Genomic DNA, 26,649 nt, shown 5'->3' with positions numbered 1-26,649 from the left:
CCGGCCCCGGCCCCAGCGCCGAGCGGAGGCGGCGGAGCGCGGGCAGCGGCGGCGGCGGCGGCGGCAGGTACCGGGCACCGGGCATCGCTGCGGGCACTGCAGCGGGCAGGGGGTGCGGGGAGACATGCGAGACCGGGGCATGCCCGGGAGAGCCTCCCCAGCCTGGGCAGGACCTGCCGGGCGGTGCCCACGCGGCTGCGGGGGAGCCCCGAGGGCGCGGGGATGGGGATGCGGAGCTCACGGGGGGCTCGGCCGGGGCTCAGCCCCTCTCTGGGGGCTTTTGGTGGCTGGGAACAGCCCGGTGGATGTCACGGGAGGAGAGTGACAGAAATGGCCCCGGTCATTTAGGTTTTCCGCTTTGCGATGGTCTGAGAGGATGCTGCGAGGCTGGGTTGCTGCCTGAGCTGTGTTCGGACTGAATCACTGCGGTTTGGGGTTTTCCTTGTAGCGTGACCGTATCTTGCTATGGAAAATTTAAAAGATGTTAATTTCCTTTAAAAGCACGGAAAGGTAGTAAAGTGGCATGGCAGGATCCTTACAACAAAAATGTTACGTTAATGATAAATTAGTCAGTTTCACAGGAGCAGAACTGAAGCTACTAGCGGGCAGGATGCTGGGTGGAATCAGAGCACTTTAGTTACTTGCTCTGTATTACTTTTATAACCCATTTGTTCAGATGATACAAATCAAAAGCTGCTGTAATAAAACCATGGTTTTGTGCTCTGAGAGCCTAAAAAGCACAAGTGGACCTTAATCACATGAGTTTGTTGCATTAACTTTTTATTACCATTTTATAGTCTGTTTGATTTTACCAGGCAACACACTACAGACCTGAAGTTATCCCTGCCTGGCACCTCTTTTCATATATACATATATATTTCTGGGCTCCTACTTTCTGTAGTGCCAGTTGGTTGTAAAAACACACATTAAAATAGCAATTGAGGCAGAAATGAACACAAAGGAGATCATCAGAAAAGTGTGTCAGAGTTCTTGTAAACGTGAGAAAGGATGAAGCTGTGGGGGGAGCGGGTTAGTCAAATAATGAAAAGGAAAAAAAAAATGTAGCTATTTATATGCAAAGAGGTCTGGCTTGCAAACTGCCAAAAGTGGTCGGAAACTGAAGCAGCAGCTCTGTGCCCTAGGCGGGCTGGGGAAGACAGATCAGAGCCACCTGCCTCACCACGACTCCCTCACAGCCCTGCGGTGAGTGATGAGGTGCTCAGGTGTCACAAGTGCCACCTGGAGCCCTGGGAAGTGGCCGCTCCTCTGACAGTCCCTTCAGTTCTCCTGCCCATGGGGCAAACCTGCTCGGTGACAGTGGCAGAAACACGAAGTGTGACCATGGGATGAGAGATGAGACTGGGAAGCAGCAATTCCTGCTTGGGTTGGATATTCTTGGCCAGTGTAACCAGGAACTACCTGAGGAAGCACTCACTGGAAGTCTTTACAGAGATTAGAGATTTGCAAGCACGGGGGAAGATGGGATCAGCCACTAACAAAAGAAATACCCACCGGCTTAGGGAGATCAGCATCCAGCTGCTCGGTGCCTCATGACTGCAAACTCCTCCAGGCAGTTTTAATCTTTTATTGTGTGTGTGTGTGTGTCTTTGCAGCATGGAACATGCTGGGGAGGATCCTGCCCTCCCATTTGGGGCTTTACACCGTGCAGTAGTAGGGAATCATTGCTCTGTTTTATGCTGCCCATTTTGCTCAGTCCACCCCAAAAAGCATCACTGAGCACTTGTTTTGCTTTTCTTTCTTTTAATTGGGTGTGCCAAGCCCAGAATCCTGTCTTTGCCTGGATGAAGGTGCTCATATGCAGGTCACCATACATTCTGCTGTACCATTTGGGTTTTTTGTCTTCCTCATGTGTTCCTTGAGGTGTTGCCTGTAAGTTGATTATTCAGAGCCTGGGACATTTGTATCTTGCATAATCACAATGAATGGTGGAAAAGTTTTGCAAGACTCTGCACCCACAGAACAGAGTTGGCAGCTTTTTGCTGGTGGGTTAGTGAGATGCTGGGTATGATTTCAGGGGAAAGCTTCTCCCTTTGGTTTTTTTGCTTAATGAATTGAAGTCACTGTGTTAAGGCAACAGTAAGAGTTACCGACCTTGCACAGGCTGTTATGGGTGTAATGAACTGCATTGGCCTGGGTTTCTCTGGCCACCCTGAAGGGTGCTGTGCTTCCCAGCACAGTTAAAAACTGCATTGTCTTGGTCTGGTGAGGGACTTATCCTTGTGCAGAGGAGCAGAATTTGGGAGGTGGGGCAGCCCAGAACACAGCCCAGGCAGGATGAGGGGCTTTGACTGCAGGGTCCATGGCAGTGTGGCTGTCTTTGCACTTGTTCCCTGCCATCCCAGCCCTCTGTGCCTCCTGTGGGATCTCCTCTCCTGCAGCCACTCTCCTGTCCCTTTTCAGCCCTGATTTATTCCTAGACCTCCCCAGCACAGGATTAGTTTTGTTCCATCCTGGCCCTGAGTGACCTGGTGGCGTGCGAGCTGAACGGCGGGGCTGGAGAACAAAGAGTTCCTGCAGCACCATCCGCGGAGAGCGCTCCCACAGCCAGAGACTTCATCTGCTCCCTGAGGCCCAGACAAAACCATCCACCCCACTTCAGCAGATGGGATAAGTGATTGTAGACAAGTACTCAGAGAGGGCCACTAACTTCAGTGGATTTTATGTCAGAGCTCTCTCAAGTACAGAGGAGAGCATGTGATGAGGCAGTGAAGTGTTTATTATTAGCAGAGCAGTGTTGTTCTAACCTTAAATCTCTCTTCAGGCAGAAGTACCCCTGAACCTGGAGTTCTGCAATGTTGCTGCTGCCAAAAAGAGTGTCAATTCCACCTCTAGATTGTAAATGAGCTTGATCAGTAGGAATATGTTAGCACTGGGAAATACTCTGTTTATTCTGGTTCACTTCATTCAGCTGAGTGCTGAGCCTTTCCAGCAGCTCTTGAAATTCCTAGAGCAGTGAAGTCCCCTTTATTCACTTGTGCTGCTTCACTGACATCTGTAGAGTTATAATAAAACTGAATTTAATTGCTATTGTTAATGGCACATTGCTGTATGGCATCAATAATCTTCAGTCAGTGGAACTCCCAGAGCTTGGCTTGGTTGCTTCAAGAAAAAATATGAAATGCTGACAAGCTTTGTTTAACTTTGGCCGATGGTTTGAAGGAGTTAGGGAGTCACTTTCATGTTGAGAAAGCAGGATCAAACACTTTTTTCCCTAAAAAATACTTTGATTTCATAATATTCTGGCTGAACAAAAAATCCAAGAAAAAGTGCTTTTTTGACATTTTTATAGCTTCATATTTGTCAGTTCAAGTGCTTTGATATCCTCTGTGATAGGAGTTTATTTTTTGGGATGGGATTGAGAGAGAAAAAAAAAAAACATTTAGATTTTGGAGTTTTGATAAATGGTAGCGACCCATGACGCAGAAATAAAAAGTCCCCAAAATATCTGAAGGTCTTGAACACTTTTAGACTTTTTTTCTCTCCTAGCCTCTCCTTGAAAAACTGCATCAATCTTTTTAGCTTGCCATATTCCAAATAAATCAGATTTAAAATTTTAATTCAATATTCTTTTGCTTTAAAAGACCAGTAGGAAACAGAATCTCAGCCAGTCAGAGCAGTGATGAGGCTGCTCTACCTTGCCTGGGCTGGAAGTGTTTGCCTAGGGCAGATGCTATGGAACTTTATGTTAGCATAAGAATTCCCAGAAAAAAAGGATTTCCTCACAGTGCCTTCAGAGCTACTTCATGGTCTGCTTGGATTGCTGGAGTGAATTCAGTCACTGAGGATTTAGATCTTTGAGCCAGATGTGGGTCTTGGTTATAGCAGAATCAGCCTTTTCTGGAGTCCCCATATAACCCTGAGTAACCTGTGATCCCTTTAGTGTTGCTTTTTCTTCTCTTATTTGGCAGTAAACATTGAAAAGAGTTTAATTCAGAGAAACTGAGTTAAAAGGAGTGAAAAGTAGGTTACCAGGCTATGATACACTGATTACCTGTCTCCAATATTCTTGTTTTTAAATAATTAAAATTTTGAAATGCTGCCTTTGTCAAGAGGCAGTAAAAAGGATTTGCCTACTACCATGAACCAGCGAGTTTTTGTTCCCTTGAATTCCCTGTTGGTTTCTTTGAGCCATCTTGAGAGCCCTGCTTGGGTGCCTTGTGTGGACAAACACCACCCTGGTTTAGCAGCAATGGCAGGATCAGGACCATCATTTCTGAAGGAACATGTGTCAAACTCAGTCCTCAGTGACCTCCTTGAGCCAATGCCCAAGGACAAGGTTATTCTGCTGTGCCCATTTCTCCTGGTGTGGGGACTGTAGGATGTGAGCAGGTCCTTACCAAGGAGAGTAGGAAAGTTCCTGACTTTGAGTATTGAAATATTGAATATAGAATATTGAAAAGTTCCTGTGGTTTCCAGAAAGGAAGCCGCACTACACTGCTCTGTGGAAGAGGGAATCCCCTGAAAGCAGTTTCCAGATTTCCAAGGAAAATCTGCTGTGGTTCCTGTTGCATGAGAAAGGGGAGGGTACAAGGCAGGCATGTCTCCCCACTGCTCAGCAAACCCCTCCAAATCCAGCAGATGTTTGGGGTTGCCAGTGGGAACATTCTTTGCCTGTCTATTCCTTTATCTCAGGAAGAAACCCCATTTGGCACCAATTTGCTCCCTGGCAGTTGGAATGAGTTGCTGACCTGGTTGAGCCCTGTCAGATGAAAGATGTGCCAGCCTGCAGGGCTTGTGGTTCTTGCAGGAAGTGTGCACTCACCTCTGAACACCTCTGTCTCTGTCCCTTGGTGTGTATATTGATGTGTGTGTGTGGAATTGCTGTTTCATACTGAGCTGGGGTTCTCTTAGTGCTGAAGGATATACCTCAGCATTTCTCCACCTCTCAAAGGAGTTGGTAGAGTCTCACCTCTTTGGATCAGAGGGCATTTTTATTTATTTATTTAGAGGCATCCAGCCATGGGAGAAGCCAGCAGCCACGGACAGCACATCAGGGTGCACCTGCCCATTTACAAGCCCTTGTGCTTTGTGGGCATCATGCTTGAGATGTTCAGTGCTTTCTGCATGAGATGTTGCTGCACCCTCTGTGGAAACTTGCAGCTCAAGGAGCTGCCATTGGAATGAATCTGAGGTTTCTAAGGGAGGGAGCATGCCAGGTTGGCTTCTTCCCACCCATCCTTGGTGGCAGTGGCCAGCTGCCCTGCACGCTGCCACTGTGGTGATCTTGTGTTCTGCCCCAATTCCCCTTTGGTCCTGAGTTCCTGCCCTTCACTTCATAAGTGCTCTAATTTTTGGTTGTGGGATTTTGAGTCAGAGAATGAGGAGAAGTCATCCCTTTGAAAGTGTTCATCACTTCCTCTCGATGACACAAATAGGGATCTGCCCTCTTCAGAAAAATCCCCCAATATACCACAGCCTGTCAAGATCTAGGGTATTGCATGAGCAAATGCAAATTATCTGCAAGCTGACATTCTGTTTATCTAAAAGTATGAAATAAAATGAAGTGTGATGTCTGTTTAGCTCATCTTTAGGGGATGGGTGGGGAGTACTTGGTATCAGGAAACTTAGAGGCTGCAGATGCTGTGTCAGAATTCTTTCAGCCAAGTAAGCCTGTGCCAGTGCTGGACCAGATTCCCTGTGCCACATCAGATTTGTGCTGAATTGGTTAATTTTGCACCATCTGGCTTTGTGCTAGATCAAATATTGTTTCTGTTGTGGTAGCCAACATGAGGCCAGGATAAGCTTGGAGTAATATCCTCAGCTTATCCAACAGAAATATGATTGTGTATCTGTTCCTTCTCCAGATCATATCTGCAATAATGGGTGATTTAACAACACAAAATAATCCTTGTGGAGACAAGGGAGAGGACTGAGGGTGGAGCACTTCTGCTGGGAATACAGGCTCTGACAGTTGGGGTAGTTCAGCCTGGAGAAAATATGGCTCTGGGGAGACTTTACAGCCCCTTCCAGTGCCTAAAGGAAGCTGGAGAAGGAATTTTTACAGGGGCACGGAGTGAATAGCTTCAAACTGAAAGAAAGTAGTTTTAGGTTAGATATTAGGAAGAAATTCTTCATGTGAGGGTGGTGAGGCCCTGGCACAGGTTGCCCAGAGAAGCTGTGGCTGCCCCTGGATCCCTGGAAGTGTCCAAGGCCAGGTTGGATGGAGCTTGGAGCAGCCTGGGACAATGGAAGGTGTCCCAGCTCATGGGCAGAAACTGGAGGGTCTCTGAGCTCCCTTCAAAGTAAAATTATTCTGTGATTCTGCGACTTGAGGGCTGTGGGTAACCTGAATGTGATGATCTCCTTGCAGTTGGCAACAGAGACACAATAGGAATGTCTAACTCAGATTAGGTACTTAGCTTTAAACAAGTCATTATGAGAGAAAAAATTGCAGTCCTAGTGCACAATTGCTTCCTAGGGAGTCACCTGAGACACAGAAGTGGTGGAGGTGATTTAACTTTGCATTTTGCACGCCGCAGTGACCTCCAAGGTGCTAATCTGAGGTTAACCAAAGCAGAACAGCTGGAGTTCTACTGCATTTTGAAGCAATGCACATTTCAAGCAGTGAGTTCATTTAAGTGCTGTCTGGGAGGCTCTGCTGTTCCCCTGCTTGGCAGGAATCTCAAGACTAATACCTAAGAGGATTAGGGAGCATCACTGGATGTTAAACAAGATCCAGGCTAAGTGGTGTGCACCGGTGAGCTCGTGCTCCTAGGGCTGTTTGGGGAAGCTGTAACTTGCTGATCTACAAAAAACAAGGGGATTTGTGGGGAAATGCCCTTCCCTCAGCTGAATCCTCAGTGTGTGTCTCTCCTGCTCCCATCTGGCTCCGTGTTTCCACCTGCCCATCTCATGCTGTCCTGTGCTTACTGCAGTGGTGAGTGTTGCAGGAGATGCTGATGAACAGCAAGTTTCTTTTTCTGTGATGATTTTAGCTCTTCTAATGTTCTCCACTGAGCTCTGTGTTGTCTGGTTGGACTTGAATGAGTGGGCATCCAGCCCACAAACACAGGACTGCGCTGGAGAACTTGTTATAGAAAGCTCAAGCTAAAGTCTGTCCTTGGCTGGAGGAGCAAAATGACCTTGTGGTCACTACAGAAAGTCCCTGTAGTGCAGAAAAGAGGGGCTGAAAGGCAATTGTGTCTCAGGAAAAAGTGAAGTTCTAAGTAGTTTCATGGTAACATTCCATCTGGTTGTCTTTTTTGTTTCTACCTTCATATTGATCAAACCATAAGTATAAAAAAGTGTAAGTGCCAGTAAGCCATGATAAATGTCAACATTATTGAAATACATCTATTCTGAAATACATCTCAACATCCTTGATTTGTGTAACACAGGGTGTTGCATTTTTTTTGAATTGTAGTGCTTCTATCTTTAGAAGCACCAGAGAATCATGTGTCTCAGTCTTTATTTGGGTTTTGCTCATTTCATTTAATTTCTTACATCATAAAGGATTTGACCGAGTCTGCATCTTCTGCTTGGAAACAGAGAAGGGACAGCTGTAGGAGCTAACTGGTAATCCTTGGGAAGAGCTGACCAGCAGCTCATGCAGAAAGAGTGTGCTGAATACAGAATATTCTTTAATGAGTTGTAAGAATCCAAATGATGGAAAATAACCATGCAGGGCTAGGGGTTGGAAAAATGCTGGTGGTGTATCTGGAAACACCCAGCTCCATGGGCAGTGACAGTGATGGAAGGCACAGTGCTGTGCCAGCGTGGAAACCTTCCCAGCATTGGCCAATTGTATGGGTAGGAAAAAGACATTAAAGCAAGATTGACATTAGGGAGGGGAGTTAGGAATTACAGCATAAAAGACCCTTTTGTCTGGTTAATCTGTGCTATGGCAAAAAGCAATGTCCGGGTTAAATCTGCTCTGTACGTTGGCACTGCAAGTTTCTAAAGATGGTCTGAGGCAGCTGCAGCCAATTGTATTTGCACAGATAAGCTGGAACAAGTAAATAGACTCAGAAAATCTGGCTGGATGTATCTTCAAAGCATTTTCAAGCAGCTAATTGAAAATTATCCAAGCCACCTTCCTGATTTCTTGTGCATATTGCAATAACTTCCCAGTGAATGGAAAGCACTTGGAAAACACACAAAGGGTTTGTGAGTGCTAAGCTCTACTGTTTGGAATTTATGTAATTATAAATATGTCCTTGCTCATGTGATAACTCGAAGCCAGTTTTTGCTGCTCTCTTCCATGCTTCAAACTCCAATAGGGCTAATCATGTAAAAGCAGGTCTCTGACATGAGGGGTGGGTCAGGATATTCCTACTGCCCCCCATTCCTAGGAAGTTCCTCCCTCATCCTCAGTCTGTCCCTGCAGCACTGATGGTGAGCACAGCATTCAGTACATGGTCAGCTGGCTGCTCTCTGGGTGTGTTTCTCATTCCTGAAACTTTTCCATGTGTGCAGGACCATGCTGTTCCCACAGGAATTGCTTATCAAAGGTTCCAGTCCAGTCCTCATGCCAATCCCACAATAGCAGCATCCTCTGTATTGCTGATCCAAAGGGATGCTTTTAAAAACTGGGCTAAAAATATAAGGTTTACACTTGGTGTGAGCTGGGTGAAGTTCCTCAGCTGCCAAGAAACCAGTTCAGTGTTACTCAGAACAACTCACTCATCCCATTCTTGCTTTTATCTCCCTTGCACTGAACCAGTGCCCTAAGACAGGCCCTGTTCACGGGACTGGGACGTGGATTTATCTCACTTCTGGGAGGCTTCCCCACTCCTAAAGCAGCCAGTGGATTACACTTGATCCATATGGTGTTTATCAGCCATGACAGAAGGAGTGCTGCTAATCCTCTGAAGCCAAACTCTCCGAGGAAAATTCACTGTGTGTTACCAAGAGAAGTTAAATGGACAAACCCAGATGAATTTATCCCTTGCTGCAGTAATATGAGCTTAGTTCTTGGATATGGACTTTCCCAGATTCTAAGTACTTGATCAGTAATTCCAGATTCACTCACACTTTGAGGAAAATAAAAATAGAGGAGACACAGAGGAAAATAAAGACCTATCACAGCCACCAAGCATTTCCTGGGGCTGCTGCTGCTCTCCTGTTTGCAGTACACTTCCTGATCATTTTTAATCCCTCACCCCTGTTCTTTAGGAAATATCTCCATGTATGCAATAGAATTGAAAAAAATGCTAAGTCTACTCATAAACTGTGCTCAGCTGTGGAAAGCAGAAGTTATGTATAGATGTTATTTGCTACAATAATACCATATAAAAGTCAAAAAACCGTAACATGGAAGGGAAGATTAACTATTATTGGGCATGTTTCAGCAAATGGGATTATTTTGCATGTCAGTTATGAGTTAATTTGCAACATTAATCTCATCGCAGTCCTTGGCAGAAATACAAAATGTTTTTAATTGGTCCTGTGACTTTTTAAATGATCACCTGATGAAAAGCTTGTAAGTTTTACTATTGATTTAATGCTAAATAATATGGGGGGGAAGTCTTTACAGATTTCATCAGGAAATACAAATCATATGCTTTCATTGCCTTGCTACTTCTGCTGTGTTGACTCGATAATGTTGGCACTCTGGAACCAGCTGTACAGTGGGGAAAAAAAAAGTAGAAATCTTGCAGCAAAATGAGGAAATCTATGGCAGAGAGATAATAGCATTGGGACTGATTCAGTGTAAGCAAGAAATCACCCGCTGAGTCATTAAAAACAGAGATGAATGGGAGGCAATAAATGGATGGCTCGGAAGAATATGAATGATTAGGAAGTGCATGAAGTTGCTTGGATTTTTTTGCCCTGAAGATTATATTTTGTCCTCTAAAGTGGCATATGGCTCCTGTGAAAGCTGATACCCACAGTGAAGGTGTCACAGCCAGTTTATAAATACTTCAAGAGATGCCAGGCACCTCGGGGGGCAGCACAGAGCAGGAGTGGGCTCCCTGCCCATGGCACCTGGGCACAAGTCATTAGCCCAGGTCCACTGGGATGTGTGCAGGAGGGGCTGTTGGGGCTGAGAAGGCTTCTGGGTGGGGGGAAACATCTGCTGCCTGGAGGAAAGGCTGTTTGCTTTCTTGGAAATGTTTCACCCTGTTTGCTGTTAACAGTGGCAGGAGTTATAGAGGGGATGATGTGGTCACCTGGGTCTGGTGGCCCAGACTGCTGCCACCAAGAAAATAAAACCTTTGATGAAGAGCTGTAATCTCTTTCCTGACTCATGAAATACCAAAATATCAATATAAATTCATGAGGTATCAAAGGAGAGATCCCAGTGTTTAAAGGAGTGTTCCCTCCAGGGTGAAGCTGGGCCAGTTGGGGAGCTCACAGCTCCTGCTTGCATATCAGGTAATAACAGAGATGTGCTTTCTCTGTCTGCTGAAATCAGTGAGAGCAAAATCAATCCCCAGCCAAGAAACCTTCTTTACAAGTGCAGTCAAGTGTAACATCAGACATGAGTCTGATACAAGTTTGATAGGAGGAGGGTGCAGCTGCAGCCCGGGCTGCTGTGCAAGGAGGCGTTTGATTTACATGAGTATGAACCATTCCGCCCCTTAGAGCCTGATTCAGCACCTAATAATCACTCCTGACTTTAACAGAGTGCTAAAGCAGGCTTATTTATTGCTTCCAATATTGCATCCAAAGATGAGAAACAGATTTAGAGCTGTAAGAGTCATAAGAACACTGGAGAGGCAAAAAAAGTGGAAAAAATAGAGCCTTGCACCAAGGCATCATTTTTTTGTGCCAGCACATTACAACAGTCTGTCTCTGAAGCAAAATTTCAAGCCCTGCAGTCAGTTTTTGCATTTACACTTTCCAGATCAAAATTACCTGGCTGTACTCAGCCAACCAAGGTAGGAGTTACCTGGAGGAGTCCAGCGTGGAGCTGCAAAGCAGTGCCCTCCTGCCCACCAGGCTCACCTGCCCTGAACTGTCATCAAATCTCTGCTGGAATCTGGAGCTTGAAATAGGAAATAGTCCATGAACACTGCTCCCCAGACAGGGTAATTATGATAAAGTTATTTGCAAGTGAAAGTGTAGCCTACTTTAAGGGCCAGACGTGTTGTAGCACTCCTGAGATGAATGTTTAAGATTTGGTGGCACATATGGGCTGCCCTCTGCCCTTCTGGGGTAGGAGCAGCACCTTGGTGGTGCTCTGAGCATCACTTTCTGCCAAGTCCTCCTGCCCCAGTGCCTGCAAGACCTGCTGGTACAGAGAAGCACATCTATTTAGCAAATGTCAATCATTTTTTTACAGCAACACAGAGATAAGTATTAAAGTCTTCACCAAAGGCTGCAATATTCCCAGGTTACAGCCATCTGAACATAGTTCATTTTATCAGGGAAAAATGCCCTTTTTCCCTCTTCCATGCTGATGAGGCTGTCATCTCAGGGGGAGCATTTTTGTGGGAACCTCTCAAACAGATATTGGCAAAATTACTGAGAAATACAGGATGCTTTGAGGATGCTCTCTTATTAAACAGCTCTCGCTTAGCATTTGTTGCATATTTAAGACCAGTATTCAAGGGAGAACCTCATTATTTTCATCATTTAGAGTTCAGCCAAGGCATTTAAGGAAAAATACTCTTGGTTGCTGGCAGGGTCAGGTGATGCAATGCACAGGAACAGGGTGAAAGAAGGCAGTCTGCATTGGTAATCAGGTTAGAGTCAGCTGCCTCTGCCCTCCAGCCTGCTCTGAAATGGCATGTAGTCTAATTAGTTATAGAAAGGATTTTACTGAATAGTTGTAAACAGATCTGAGGGCTTGGAATAAAATCAATCTGACTGTGGAAACTTTTCAGGATAATTATAAACTGTTATTGGCAGAGTGTGAAAGAGAGACCAAAGGACTTCTAGCAGTGGGAAGCTTGTAGCTGTGTGGGCTGTTCTCTGCAGGAGGAAGAAGGGGGATGAAGGTCTTCATCAGAGGAGGGATAAGGGGCTTCAGTGGGTGGGGACACTGCCTTAGAGGTGCTTTTCTTTTAAGGCTCTTGAACATGTTGTTCTTTTCTGTAATGTTAGTGATGCCCTGACACCTGAGGTACCAGCACATCCCATGGTGGAAGGCATGTGACCAGGTGAACTGCACAGTGAAATGCTTATACTTATTTACAAAAAGAAGAATATTTGAGGGGTTTGAGCATGGTTTTATGTAAAAGCATGTCAAATTTCTCTTTGCACAGATCAGAATGGTCTTGGCTCAGACTTTCACCGTCTCCCTACTGAAGTAAGTGCTGAAAATTGCATCTCCTGGACAGGCTGGTCCTCGCTGCCCCACAAAGCTACCCTGGCCACCAGCCCACCTCAGTGTGCCACTGGACTCTGCATTCCCGTTCATGGCAATGCCCCAGAACTCCACCAGAGAAAATGGCTTTTGTTTCGCTCAGCCCCTCGACTTCTCCCGCCCATCCCCTCACGGCGGCGAGGCCGGCCGGCCGCTGGGCGCAGCGAGGGAGGGCGATGGCTGCAGCACCCCCCTGAGCAATGGCATCTCCTCCTCGGGGGCTCCCAGCCCCTCAGGGGCTCCCAGCCCCTCGGACTCCTGTGCCGAGCCCCTCTGCGCGCCCAGCCCGGCGCAGGACGAGACGCCGCTGGAAGAAGGGATCAAATACGTGTCTGCCGAAGGGGAGGAACTGGCCTGCGGCTGGGGGGGCTTCACCCCCGGCTGCCTGCAGCTCTGCAACACATCCAAAGGGGTCTTGTTCTTCCTCTGCGTGGCCTCCTTCCTGCAGGGCATGACCGTGAACGGCTTCATCAACACCGTCATCACCTCCATCGAGCGCCGCTTCGACTTGCGCAGCTACCAGAGCGGGCTGATCGCCAGCTCCTACGACATCGCCGCCTGCGTCTGCCTCACCTTCGTCAGCTACTTCGGGGGGAACGGCCACAAGCCGCGCTGGCTGGGCTGGGGGGTGCTGCTCATGGGCCTGGGCTCCCTGCTCTTCGCCCTGCCCCACTTCACCACGGGCCCGTACGAGGCGCGCTCGGCGGCCCAGGTGGGCGTCTGCGGGGGGAACCAGAGCCTGCCCTGCTCCCAGGCTGCCTCCAGCCTCTCTGGCTACAGGTTTGTCTTCATGCTGGGGCAGTTCCTGCACGGCATGGGAGCCACGCCGCTCTACACGCTCGGCGTCACCTACTTAGATGAAAACGTCAAGACCAACTACTCCCCTGTGTACATTGGTGAGTGGGGCTGAAGGGCAGCTCCAGCCCTTTAGCACGGGGTGATGGGAAGGAAAGGTCATGGTCCCTCATCAGCTCCCAACCCACACTGGAAGCACCTCTCCTGACACTGCTCAGCCTTTTCTTCCAGTTGAGGGTGGAACTCACTGGGATGTGGCAGCTGTTTTGATTATTTACCAGGAGGAAAACTGTGAGTTTGGTTGGGTGTTTTTCCTCCCGCAGCTCCTGCTGTGTAGGTGGGGAGTGCCTCCTGCTCCTGGCATGGGGCCAGCCCATGTGGCATTAGCATCACTGGCAGGCAGCCATGAGGCCATACCCCCATCCATGCAAGGGGGCATAGAATCACAGCATGATTTGGGCAAAAGGACCTTTAAAGGTCATCTAGTCCAATGAGAAGGGACACCTTCAACTCAGCTCAGAGAACCATCCAGTCTGACCTTGAATGTGTCAAGGGATGGAATATCCACCACCTGTTTGGGCAGCCTGTGCCAGTGTTTTATCACCATCATTTATATCTAATCTAAATCTTTAGATCATCGTCCCTTCAGGCCTCAGCACAGCAGGGATGGTCACTGGGCTGCTCAGCTACTGCTGGTGCAAAGCACAGCTGAGAGAGGAGGCTCAGCTCACTCCTCTGCATCACTGGTCACTCAGCAGCTGCCAGACACTCACAGTCCTGTTGGCGAAAGTGCCAAAAGGATGATCTTTCAGCAATTTCAAAATGTGTCAGTCTGCCCATGCTGTATCAGAAGGCTGTGTAGTGTGGGAAGGAGATCACAAGATCAGCAAGTTGATCTTTCCATGTGTCATGATTTAAACAGCAAACTGAAATAAGTGCCAGTGGTGCTCTGTTTAGTGTAGACATTTCGTGTTGTCAGTGGGGAGAGAATCCTGCTGCTCATTGCTGTGGCAGTCAGGATGTGGCAATGGGATCAGCAGCATCCCTGCTAAATATGGTTTAATTCTGAACCAATTTTACCTGCCCCATACTATAAATCTTCCCAGGTTGGTTGCAGAAGCTTCCCTGGAACAGAAACGTGAGAGGAAAACTTGTTGGAATGATTTGGGTTTGTGTCTTGGTGGTTTAGTGGGAAGGGTGTGAGGCAGCCAGAGGCTGAGCATCCTGCATCCAGGAGGGAATCAAACTGGGATCCCTGGCTGACGTTGTCTAACACGACTTGTTTTCCCTTTCAGCTGTTTTCTACACTGCTGCAATCCTTGGGCCTGCAGCGGGTTATCTGGTAGGAGGAATGTTTCTAAATATTTATACTGAAATTGGCAGAGAGTAAGTCGTTAAAAAAAAATCTTGTTCCTTTCCCTTTCTGCTCTGTGTTTCTTTTGGGGTAGAAAAAAATAATACCAATGATCTGGAGCAGTGAGCTGGTGGCTGGGTGGAAGTGTGCCTGGGGTGTTGGGTGGTGTGTCTGCAGGCAGGGAGGCTGGAAGGGTGGTTTGCATTAGCACTGCTGCTGAGGGGAAATTGCTGACGAACCTGTCAGCTTAAATCCTTCCTCACGCTGCACTGCCTGTGCTAATGAGGCTGCGAGCAGCAGGTGAATTTTTTGAATGAGTTCCCTGATGAGGTGGTGCTCCCAGCAGTGCTGCTCGCCCTCCCAGTCATCCCACCAGGATGCTTAGTCCCTCCTTGCTTTGTAATATTTGTGATTTATTCTTCTTTCCTTCCAGGCTCTTTGGTAGATCACAGAATCACAGAATGCTTTGGGTTGGAAGGGACCTTAATGATCATCTAGTTCCAACCCCTCTGTCTTAGGCTTGGACATAATTTACTAGACCAGATGAATAGATTAAAAAGGGGTAATGGGTTTCCAGGAGAAGAAATGAGTTATTTCCACCAATTTTCTTGCAAAGAGTGTTTTTGGGGTGGAGCAAAGATCTTGGCAACCCTCTAAGCACAGCTGAAAAGCAGTGAGACAAATGTGCAAACCAGAGATCAAATGAGAGTGAAACGGTGCGATTTCCTGGGCTTGTGTTGTGCTGTGCTGAGGCTGGAGGGATGGTGGACATGGCATCCCCATCAGATCACTCAGTGTCCTTTGCTGTCACCCCCATGATCCCTTGGCCCCTACCAGCCTCAGGGAGAGGCCTACGGGGCTGCCCCGCTCCATCCCCAACCATCTCCTCTGTCCCTTTGTCCCTTTGGCTTCTCTTCCTGCAGGACCGACATGGCCCCCGAGAACACGCTGTGGGTGGGGGCCTGGTGGATCGGCTTCCTGGGGGCTGGGGCCGCCTCCCTCCTCATCTCCATCCCCATCCTGGGCTACCCCCAGCGCCTCCCAGGTACACGGGGCTCCTCCTGGGCTCGGGGTTCGGGCTGGGGCTGCGCGGTCCTGGGGCTTCCATCCATCCTCCTGCACGTGTCTGGCTGGGGACATGGGAGCAAAGGAGCAGCTTCCTCTTTTTAAGTTGGAATTCCTAAATGGATTTCACCCCATCTGCCTCTGTTACTGCTTGTCCCTTGCAGCTGTTGGGGGAGGGAGGATGTCACGCTGTGTTTTCCCCCCTGTGAGTTCAGGGCTTCAGAGGCATCCACACCCTGTGTCTGACACACTCCTCCTTCCCTTTGCCTCTCATTTCCAGGCTCCCAGCGCTACATCGTCATGAGGGTGTCAGAGGCTCATCAGCTGAAGGATGGCAGCCACAAAAAAGCGTCGGATCCAGACTTTGGGAAAACAGTGAAAGATCTGCCTCGGTGAGAAAGCCACCCCACACAGAGGTTAGGGAGCCCTGCAGAGGGGACAGAGAGTAATGAGCCCAAGCTGAGCTTCCTCCAGCCCTGCCAGCTCAAAGGTGTTGCACTTCTTCAGGCAATGACACTTTCCTGCAGAGGAGATGTAGAAGTGCCTGGTCCTGTCGAGGTCTGGGAGCTCTTGGCAAAGAGGCTGAGCTAGAACTGCTCCTGGGGATCCCATGGGGGAGCAGGGGACAAGTGGATGGTCCCATCTGGGTTTTCAGAAGCTCATGTCCACCTGCAGTGCTGTGCCACACACTGAGTGTTGCTGAGAGTGGCTTGATGCCAAGCTTTAGGTGATGGGAGATGCCCAGGCATTGCCAGCACCCTCCCTCTCCCCAGCAGCATTATTTCTGCCTTTCTGCTTCTGCCTCACCTCACCTGGCCCAGTTGTGTGTTTCCAGCAGCTCCTCCTCCCCAGCCCCTCGGGGCTTTATTCCTTTCCTCTATTTTTACTTGGGTTAGATCCCTGTTTTGTTGTTTTTAATGAGAAACGAGATGAAACAGGCTCTGTTATTCTCACAGCTCCATTCCAAAGCCAGGGAACAAAATATACCACACTGTAACTTTCGGTTCCTTTTCTCTTTTATTCTTGGTTTCCTTTTTTTTTCTTTTGCCTTCTCATCTTCCAGCCACCTTTTATATATTACTACTTCTTATCTCTCCAGCAAGGCAGTGACACAGCAACTTGCTTAATCTTGAGCTGCTGCTCAAGAACAAAGCAGGAGCCAAAATAAAATGTGATCTTTTAAACATGAATTTTTGTTACAGATTTTTGAAATATTTTATGATTTTTTTTTTTGTTGTGTTGAGTTGTATTGAGATGGAGGGCAGGGGGAGAGGTGCTGCTTTATTTATTGCAGGGGGTTAGTTGGCATGGAGGCTCTGGATGTTGCAGGCATACCTGGATATTGATTGCTTTTGGAGCTTGCAGTCAATAAGGGGATCTGTCACCACTGAGATCTTCCTGTTTTTTTAAACTGTTTCTCCCAGGACCGTTTTTAGGGAGGAGATTTTATCCATGTGTGATGGCTGCTCCCTGCAAAGATGTTGCTAAACCCCAGGCTGCTGCCAGCAGTCACTTCTGAGCATTAGTTGTGGACTTTGTTGTGCTGGCAGAGGAGCATGGAAGCAGAACAGGTGCTCAGAACAGGAAGTTTCAGCACCAGTCGAGCTGTGTTGTGTCAATACAACGGCTCACACCCATCTGAAATGCTTGGAGACTTTGGAGGAAGTTTACCAGGGGTTAAGGCAGTTGTATGAAGAATATTACACTGAACAGACTTCAATGCTGTTATTAAATGGCATTCTTGACTGGGTGCCATTTTCCGAGGTCACGGCTTGTTCTGCTCACGGAAATTGAATTCAAAACCTGCATTTAAATAACGATAAGTCTGTGACTAAAAGCAACACAAACAGGGCAGCAGAGAGGGATGATATTCAGTGGCTGATGCTTTTCTTGCTTGTCTGGGGCAAAGCTCCCACTGTTTCTGCTGTCTGACAGCAGGAACAGAGACAATCCTCCTCCAGGAGCATCTTTCACACCTTGTTTCTGAATAACAAATCCCCAAAGGTGGGAACTTGTATCAGAGAATTCAGACCAGTCCAGACCTCAGTGTGGTTTGAAAGCAGGAACTCAACAGACTTTTTTGATCCCTGGTTTTGATTAATGAAAGGGAAGTGCCTTCAAGGCTTTCTGCTCTGGAAGCTTGCATTAAAGAGGAGATCCCATCTGTGCAGGCAGCTCCTGGGGACACGTGGACCAGGCTGGAGGGTGAGGCCAAAGGACACTCCCTGTTCTTTTTGTCTTGGTCAGGGACTGTGTGCCACACATTTTCTCACAGTACAGGCAGTAACAGTCTCACAAAGATAAGCAGAAGTACTGATGGAATAAAATGCTGTTCCATGCCATCAGGCCCTTTCTAAGTGAGGTTCATGAGTTGCTGCATTACAGTGCTGCCTGAGAGCTTACAGGAATGCAGCCCATACAGCCTAATCCTCTGCCCTGGAGACACTTCTGTATTAACTCTTGGGTTGAAAAGGCCTGACAAAACAGCATTTTCCTTTCTCTGCTTCCATATGATTGCTGTCATGGAGTAACCCCTCCTGTGAGAGCAGAGGGACTCAAAGGGAGGGCATTAGAGCTGTACCAAGAAGAGGCTTTGTCCCTGCAGGCTGCATGGTGGAGTTTTTGAGGATCACTGCCTGGCCTGGCAAGCCCTGATCTTCAGCACAAGGAGCTGTGGCCTCTGTTCCCTTGGTGCTGGTGACAGTGTGTGTCATGTTTTGCTAGAAAAGCCCCCATTCACATGCTGTAAAATTGGATAAATATCCATTTATCTGGGTGTTGTGGATATGCCATGCTCAGAGGAGCAGGCTCTGATGATGATGCAGGTGGTCCCAACCTACTCAGAGAAGCATTATGTGAGAAAGAGTTCCTGTATGTGCCCATATCAGTAAAGCCTTGCAGGCTCAGCTTTTTTAGCTGGTGGGATTCTTTCTGCAGTGCTGGGCCTCCTGAAATCCCCTTGGCTGCAAGAACTGAGCACTGCCAAGGCTGTTCAAGAATTAGGTGATTTCTGGGTGTGTTTAAAGTCCTGCTGATGTAATAAAAGGTTTGTGCTGTCTTTTGTAAGGTTTTATGTGCCTTAGCTCCTCACAACTACATCTTCTGTCTTCAGACAGATTAAATTGAGTAAGTCCTTATTCTTAGTGCTGAAAGGAGCTCTTTTGCATTTTCCTACTTGCAAGTCCAGCCTGTAACTTTTGGGCTAAGGGTACAAAGTCACACTGGTACCAGGGAGCACACTCTTTTATTCTTCTCTGTAAAAAGGTGAAGGTACTGTCTGTTTTCTGCCTCAGCCACGAGATCTACAAGCACTTGCTCTCTAAAATATTAGGCTTTATGCTTCTAAATAAGGCACACTCAAAAAAGTCTGGAAAATAAAACAGTACATTAAACTAATCCCAAGAGCTAGACAGTGTAAAGCCCCCTGTAATCAAAGTGTAGGAATGTGTGGTATTTCTGCCTTTCAGCTTATTTGTTCTTTTGATGTAATGAAATTCTCCATGTGAGTAAAGTTGCATAAATCTGACTGTGAGCCTCAGCACGTCTCTCCCTTGCTTGTACCAAGGCAGGTTTTCTCTGATCTCACATTTCTACCAGAGCAGGAGGTGGTGACTGTGCCTTTCTGCTCTGTGAGCATCCCATGGCATCACTCTTGCAGGATTTGTGCCCATCCCAGAAATGGGATAACCCGTGGCACTGGCCTGGGCTTGGCTAGGGGGAAGTCATGGCAGAATTTGAAGCTGGTTACAAAACATCCCCTGAGAAGCAATGTCAGTCCTCTTAGTCCAATATCCGAGATAGTGAGAGATAATTGAGACCATTCCCTGTGCCTGAGGGCCTTTCTGCATCTCAGGGATGGAATTGTTGCTGGATCTGCATATAAATGACACATGGCAATTTCTCAGGCATATCTGTGGCTCTCTCCTAAATCCCAGTGGGTCAAAATAAAATGGAGTAACTCAATTTATACGTTAAGCTTCAAGTAAAACTGGGCTTAGATTGTGGCAGAAAGATTGCTTTCTGTTTTTCAGGTGTCTTGGAGGTGTTTCCTCCATATAGAAAGGCTTGCTTGGTATTTCCCCTGAGTTACAAAACATCTCTGGTTATCAGAGGTTGTTATTGTTCTGAGAGTGTGGGTGAACAAGTAACGTGTGCCTGTGAGGATGTAGCACAAATCTGCTCTTGGTCGAGTCAGGGGTCCCAAGATATCTGCCAACAGGCACTAATAAAACCTTGAAATGATGGAGATTTGGTGATGAGGGATGTCCTCTCAGTACTGCCCCATTCAAACAGACAAAGTACTCAGCCTGACCCTAAATGTTGGAAAATGCCTGCTGAAATCATCCCTGTAGAAGTTGTGGGTGCCCTTGATGTGAGTTACATCACACGCATACGCTCTGTGTCATTGACTGGAAAAGCTCCTTCAAACCCCAATTTTCTTCCTTCCGGTGTTTTTCCTTTCAAAGAATTGCAGGATGATGGGATGCTGCCTCATCTTACATGTGGTCCTTCTGGCTTGGAAGACATGATGATGACCAAAATGAGCCTGAAATCAGTGATTCAATTCCAATATATTTGTCCTTCCCAGGTCAGTGCTGCTACTTCTGAAGAACCCCACCTTCATCTTCCTCTGCTTAGCAGGAGCAACTGAAGCAACGCTGATTGCTGGGATGTCCACCTTTGGACCCAAATTCCTGGAGTCTCAGTTTAGTTTAAGTGCCTCTGAAGCTGCCACCTTTTTTGGTAAGGAAAACATGTTTTTGCCATGTTTCCCCATTTTGCCAACAAATAGAAGAGCCCTTTTAGCTCGTTCAGAATGGAGACAGATGCTTTGAAGTTTAATTATGGACTGGTTATCCCCTTCAGCTGTTGGATGGGATCATTTCCTATCAGCACACCTACACCCAGTGCATTTCCAGAGCTGCGTTTACTGACATCAGGAGGAAATGTGTCACTTCTGTAGCCATCTGTTACCCTCTAGAGGAAGGCAAAATAATTGTAATTCCTGCTAGTGCATCACCAGGAAACATTGGGTAAACATTTCCTCTGAGGAGGGATGTCAGGGCTGGGGGATATTTTGTCAGCATCCAGAAACTGGGAGATCCTCACCTGTGCTGTAACATAGACCAAGGAATGGTGTCCAACAGGCATCAGCACTCATGATGTGCTTCTCAAAGAGTCAGTTTTAAGACCTCTGGGTAGGAGAAGCTTCCTTACCAGGCTCATGCCAAATTACCTGAGCTGTTACACAGGACCACCCACTACATCTACATCCACTGATCTCCCACCAAGAAGCCACACAGAAAGCAAGGAGTCATTTCTATGCAAAATACTCTGCAATTAATGTATTCAAACCTGAAAACTCCTTGCTGACATTTCCAAACTCACTTGTGGGTTTTTTCCTCTTCTTTTTCAGGTTATCTGGTTGTGCCAGCCGGAGGGGGAGGCACATTCCTGGGAGGATTCCTCGTGAATAAATTTAAACTCCGCTGCTCAGGAATCATCAAGTTGTGTTTGCTTTGCACAGTGTCAAGTCTGCTGGCCATATTCATTTTTTTTATCCACTGCCCTAACATGCCCATGGCAGGAGTAACCCAGATGTATGATGGAAGGTAACAGCCACCACCCTGTCTGTCTGTCTGTCCTGAGGGGCTCTGCTCAGAGCAGGGTAACTCAAACACACAGTGCTGGTGGCAGTCATGTGTGGATGTGTTGGGGGTGAAAGTTGATGTCTGGTGAGTTCTTCAGGCAGAGGGTGAGACACAGAAAATAGATGTCCTGAGTTTTGCCGTGAGATGGAGCTAATGGAAGAGGCTCCCTGGTTAGTAGGGGAGGGAAGATCAGCAGCACCAGAGTGGGAGATACTCCACTCTTCAGCTGCCTTTGCAGCAGCCCCCATCTCTATCCAGTGGGATAAACCTGACTAAGAGTGGGAACCTCCTCTCTGAAAGGAAGTGTCACCCTAAGAGCTGGTCACTTAAACTCCCTTGGTGGCTCTGGGAGAGACAGCTTGAAGACATGGTTAAGATGTGGTGGGATGAAAGCCTTTCCAAACCTGGCTTTGTGCTCCTTGGGGATCCATCACAACTCCCCCTGTCCCTTCCTCTCTCACTTCCTCCTGTAAAGTGCTGCTCACTGACTGCTCCTGTGTTTCCCTCAGTGCTTTGCCAGGTGGGCACCTCAACCTGACAGCAGCCTGCAATGCCCAGTGTGGCTGTCTGCAGGACACCTACAGCCCTGTCTGTGGCACTGATGGCATCATGTACTACTCCCCCTGCCACGCTGGCTGCAAAAGTGTGTCTGTAAACCTCAGGAATGGCAAGAAGGTAGGTCTGGAAGCACTGTGCATGAACAGGGTGGTGGCACATCTCTGGAGTGATTTGGCTGGCTCTGCAAAAGGTTTGAGCTTTGCTGCAAATCAGTGTAAAATCAGGCAGGGCAGGGTGGATGCTCTCAGGTACCACGTGAGATGGTGGTAGGAGGTACTCTGAAGGCAGGAGGTACTCTGAGGTCACCCTGCTTTACTTCTCTCATTGTGTCCAATCATCTTTGCCTCATTCTGGGTCAAACTGCTGAAATCCATGGAAAATCACCCAGGCAGGCAGGGAGCTTGGTAAGCCCCTGATTTCTGTCCTAGTGCTCCTTTTAGGTCTTGAATGAACATGATGCACCTCCTCATCCTCCCAGCATGTTGCTCATGGAGTCAGGCAAAGGCTTAAGGAGGGTAGAGGTAATACTCAGCTGCCTGGCAGAGTTAATTTCCCTTGCTTGATTGACCTGTTTGGAAACAGGTGTGTCAAAAATGCAGCTTGATTTCTACATTCTGGGAGTCTAACCAGCTGCTTTCTGCCCCCCCCCGAATTTCTTATTTTTAAAGCTTTGACTGTCACCACACTCTCCTCAGCAGAGCCCCCACCAGCCTTTCTTTCCCAGGTCTACCAAGAGTGCAGCTGTGTTGACAAAGCCCTCCTGCCTGGCTCTGGCAAAGCAGAGGCAGGGAAATGCACCTCCTCCTGTGCCAAAAAGCCCTTGCTCCTGTGCTTCATATTTGTGGTCATCCTCTTCACCTTCCTGAGCAGCATTCCTGCCCTGACTGCCACTCTGAGGTAAGCAGGGATGGCCTCATCCTTTGCCAGCACTGCAAGAAGCCTCAATATCCTCCTCTCTGCTTTATCCTGCTGGATCAAGCATGGGAAAGGTGTGATGGGAACCACTGAGTTGGTGGCAGCCTGGAGACACCAGGACTAGTTCCTGTCCCAGTCTAGCTAGGAAAGGAAATTTCAGCATTGGGAGCTTTGTCCTCTGACATGGAATACACACATTTACAGCAGGGGTAGGGGGATACTGCACTGGGGTGATCCTAAATCTCCAGAGGGATGGAGGTCCCAGGTGAGCTGCAGATCCCAGGTGTGGTGGAGGTCCCAGGCGTGCTGGACTCGAGGACCTGGAGTTGTGAAGCAGGGAAGTGATGCAGCCTGGCAGCATTTTTAAACAAACCCCTTTTTCTCCCCAGGTGTGTTTCTGACAGGCAGAGATCCTTTGCACTCGGGATCCAGTGGATTGTGGTACGAACCTTAGGTATGGAGCAGAGGGAATTTGCTCTCCAAAAAGGTCTGGTGGTTCTGTCACCCAGGAATAAAACACACTGGGTTGGAAAAGAAGGGAGTAAGACACACACTGCTGAAAAGAAGGATGTTTTCTTTCTTTTTGCTCTCATCCAGGACAATCTAATTCCCTTTGCATGTGATTTACAAACTGAATGGAGGGTGGAGAGTTCTGTCACAGGTGACAGAGGTTCAATGTCCTGCCAACGTGCCCTAATTTTAAGGAAAAGGAGCAGAGGTGTTGAAGCTCCTGTGAGTGTCTTTTGGCTTTAGTGAAACATGTAGGTCAGGATGGCCAAAAGACCTGCTGGACTCTCAGATCTTGAAATCCAGCATATTTTGATACCTGGTGGTTCTGGATGCTGCAGGATGAGTTCTCTTAATCATGGTATCAGCAGAGCCTGGTGCTTTTCTGCAAAGTGCTGCCCAAACTGAAGGTGCCCTCTCTCTCTTCTCTCTCTACAGGAGGCATCCCTGGCCCCATTGCCTTTGGCTCCATGATTGATAAATCCTGCCTGCTCTGGCAGGACCAGTGTGGGGAGCAGGGCTCCTGCTACATTTACCAGAACTCAGCCATGAGCCGGTACACCCTCGTCGCTGGACTGGTCTACAAGGTGATGCTGCTGCTTCTCTCCACTCCCTGGTAAAGCAGACAGGTTTTTAGGACATAATGTTTTGCTCTGGGAAAGAATTTTACAAAATTGGGTTGCCCTGATCTGGTCCACCCCCAGACAAAATTAAATTTTCACGCAAGAAATTTCTCAGGGAAGGCAAAAGCTGTGTTAGCTTCTCATCAGGTAATGGTGCTTCAGACACCATCATTCTGGTAAATTCCCATTATTTTCGAGGATTACAGCTTCTATTGCACGATATGAAATACCTCCTTCCAACAGCAAACAAAGTGATTTTTGCTAGAAATGGAGTAAATACCAAGTGCAGTGTATTAGTGAGAGTGAGGGATGGCATTGTGGGCAGGCTGTAAATAACCATTCCCCAGTCACTGCTAGAAAATAAGAGAGCTTAGAGCTGTGGGCTTTATTTATTAGCAGAAAACCATCATTTTTACTGCTCCCAAACAAGCATTTGCCCTAGATAGTAGTGTTTAGCAGCTGCTGTGATAAAGAGGTTTCAAAAGCCTTCCAGCAAAAGGCTGAGGCAGTGTTGGCTCATGCAGCACTGTGCTCCAGGTGTCTGTGTGGGGCTGAACTTTTCCAAATTCCCATTGCTATAGGGCTGACTAAATTCAGATTTTTATCCCCTCTGGTTCTGTGTGCTGCTCTGCTTCCCAGGCTGGCCAACATCTCCTCCTCCCCAGAGCTTGGTCAGCAAAGCTCATTGCAGTTGTGGGGTGGGCCCCTGGTTTTGGGGGAGAGCTGACAGTAACGGGGTGTCTCCATGGCTGCAGGTCCTCGGGACAACCTTCTTTATAGTGGCCTGTTTACTCTACAAACCCCCACCTCCAGAGTCAGCTCCAGGCAGCTTGGATGCATCTGAAAATGGCACCAGTGACCTCCAGGAGCACAAGCCTTCACTGCCAGCTGAAGAGGATATATAGTGCTGTCCACTTGAAAGTGACTTTTACAGCCTGAGAAATACCACGAGAAGACATTATGCAGTTTCCCAAGGGGTTTTTAAATCAACAGTAATATTTTAAATTTTTATTCTTTTTTTAGTTGAAGATAAATAATTTAAGTAACCACTGGTGTGCTTTGCTATTTTCTTGACAGCAGAAGCACATTTAAAGTTGTGCGCTGGTGCCACGTGCAGTTATTTAATTTTATTTAAAGAAAGGGCTACTGTAGCTTTATTCTGTGTCTGTGACAAGCCAGGACCACGTTCTCCACTTGTGGAAGTAATCACTGGTAACTCCAATGGAGCATGTGGGGTTTGAACCACCAGAGGATCTGGGCCAAATGTATTGAATATCTCAATTGTAAAGCCAACTGTAGCAAAACTCCTGTTGGGACTTCCAAGCTGGGGAGGAGCACTGCTGTTCTGCAGTCTGCACTGCAGAGGGGTCAGCTGGCCCTTGAACTGCTGCACACAAAGCAGACAGCCCTGTCAGTGTCCTCCTCCTTCCCATGGCACACAGAATCACTCTGTTCAGGAGCAGCTTCTCTCATTATGCAAGTTCCTGTTACTGGGAGAGGAGATTTGATTAGCAAATCCATCAGTACACTACAGGCAGCCATTCCCAGAGCTGCCAAGCACTGTACACTCACTGCCTCACTCATTGCAGGGTTTACACCGTGGTGACACTTCATTTTTTTAATTTGTGTTGTTTAAAAGTGATGCCTTTTGTAATGTACTGTGCAAAACTTGAACTTCTTGCTGTTCGCTGGGCGTGGGAAGATGTGAGATACAGATCTATGCAATGTTTATCTTGGGTTGTTCTGTAAAGACAGTGGGTTTGGGTAAACAGAAAGGTTGGAGTGAATTTAGTTTGTCTCTAGACCAGTAGCCTGAGGGATGGGTCTGCCTTGTGGAAGGGGGATGCTGGCTTGTAACTGCTTGCAAGGAGAGAGGGAGCGTTCCCAAAACGACCTTTGAATGTGCTCTTGCAATATTGATCAGGACCTTTCTGAGGGGCAGAACTGGGGCATGTGTGAGTCTGGCTCCCCTCTGAGTGCACATCAGGCCAGGTTGGTGCTTGCTGTGCCAGTGTTGGCACAGCCACGGGGTGCAGGGGAGGCAGAGGGAGCCCCTGGAATCCTGCCTGGTGTGACCGTGGTCACAGGACAGCACCTGCAGCTCTGAGCTGCACAACTGCACTTCCTTCCTGCCAGCTCCCACTCAGAATTGCTTTGTAGATGTTTTTGTATATTTTGTGTATTTATGCTTCCACAAATGGACACAGGATGGGCATTTGCTTCCTGCATTAGCAAAGGACTGACTCTCAGAGTGTTCCTGCTGCAGACAGGGATGGTGGTGCTGCTGGGAGTGTAGTTGATATTCAGGTCAGTGGAGGAAAGCAGCTTCTCCCATTCACAGATCTCCTTCCACCAAAGCCACAGGGTGACCTCTCTGCTTCCAAAGCCCTTGTTTTCCAGCCCCTGATGAGTGCTGGGACACACTGTGCACCCCCTGCCCCATCCCTGGAAGTGCTCAGTGCCAGCTTGGGTGGGGTTTTGAGCAAACCTATCAAACTGAAGATGTCTCTGCCCACAGCAGGGAATTGAAACAAAATGATCTTTAACCCAAACCATTCAATGATTCTGTTTCTATCTCTAGTAACTGGTAGAAAAACTAAAAGTGATAAGGGTGAGATGGATGGTGGCTTTTGGCCTCTTGTGTAAGGGCAGCTGGTGCAGCTTTGATGGGGCACAGTGTGCAGAAGAGCCCTGTTTTTCTAGGGAGGCAGGATTAGACCCAGTGATGCAGGATTTAACCCCATCCCTGCCCCAACACCTTCACTTGGCTCCAGGCCTTGCCCTTCCCAGAGACACCTTGGGTACAAGCAGGGATCTTAGATGGGGAATTGCATGAATGTATTTTGGGAGCTTATTTTATGTATGATGTATTTATGAAAGTTAGAAGTTTTTCTTTATATATATATA

At 47.6% G+C, this 26,649-nt stretch overlaps 1 protein-coding gene across 2 annotated transcripts; it reads left to right on the top strand.

Annotated features, from left to right (window-relative positions):
* On the top strand, window positions 1-26,649 carry SLCO4A1 (solute carrier organic anion transporter family member 4A1). 2 transcript variants are annotated; one of them, XM_018917369.3, is made up of 12 exons: window positions 1-67; window positions 12,174-13,170; window positions 14,365-14,455; window positions 15,347-15,468; window positions 15,769-15,880; window positions 20,077-20,231; window positions 20,905-21,100; window positions 21,649-21,814; window positions 22,422-22,594; window positions 23,002-23,066; window positions 23,558-23,706; window positions 24,498-26,649. In XM_018917369.3, the coding sequence occupies exons 2-12, from the start codon at window positions 12,327-12,329 to the stop codon at window positions 24,645-24,647; spliced, it is 2,223 nt and encodes a 740-aa protein (XP_018772914.1). In that variant the 5' UTR covers window positions 1-67; window positions 12,174-12,326; the 3' UTR covers window positions 24,648-26,649. The 2 variants fall into 2 exon arrangements, with proteins under 2 accessions (XP_018772914.1, XP_050838115.1); XM_050982158.1 differs by having other exon boundaries at window positions 23,558-23,735; window positions 24,498-24,660.

This window comes from Serinus canaria, chromosome 20 (genome assembly GCF_022539315.1).
Source record: "Serinus canaria isolate serCan28SL12 chromosome 20, serCan2020, whole genome shotgun sequence".
Taxonomy (NCBI): Eukaryota; Metazoa; Chordata; class Aves; order Passeriformes; family Fringillidae; genus Serinus; species Serinus canaria.
The sequence above is the reverse complement of the archived record's forward strand: the minus strand, read 5'-3'. Positions and strand labels throughout refer to the sequence as shown.

Coding starts and splice junctions, on each gene's coding strand:
- SLCO4A1 (XM_018917369.3), top strand. CDS start 12,327: ATGGCAATGCCCCAGAACTCCACCAGAGAAAATGGCTTTTGTTTCGCT. Junction 15,469..15,768: donor CTACCCCCAGCGCCTCCCAG/GTACACGGGGCT, acceptor TCTCATTTCCAG/GCTCCCAGCGCTACATCGTC. Junction 23,707..24,497: donor TCGCTGGACTGGTCTACAAG/GTGATGCTGCTG, acceptor CCATGGCTGCAG/GTCCTCGGGACAACCTTCTT.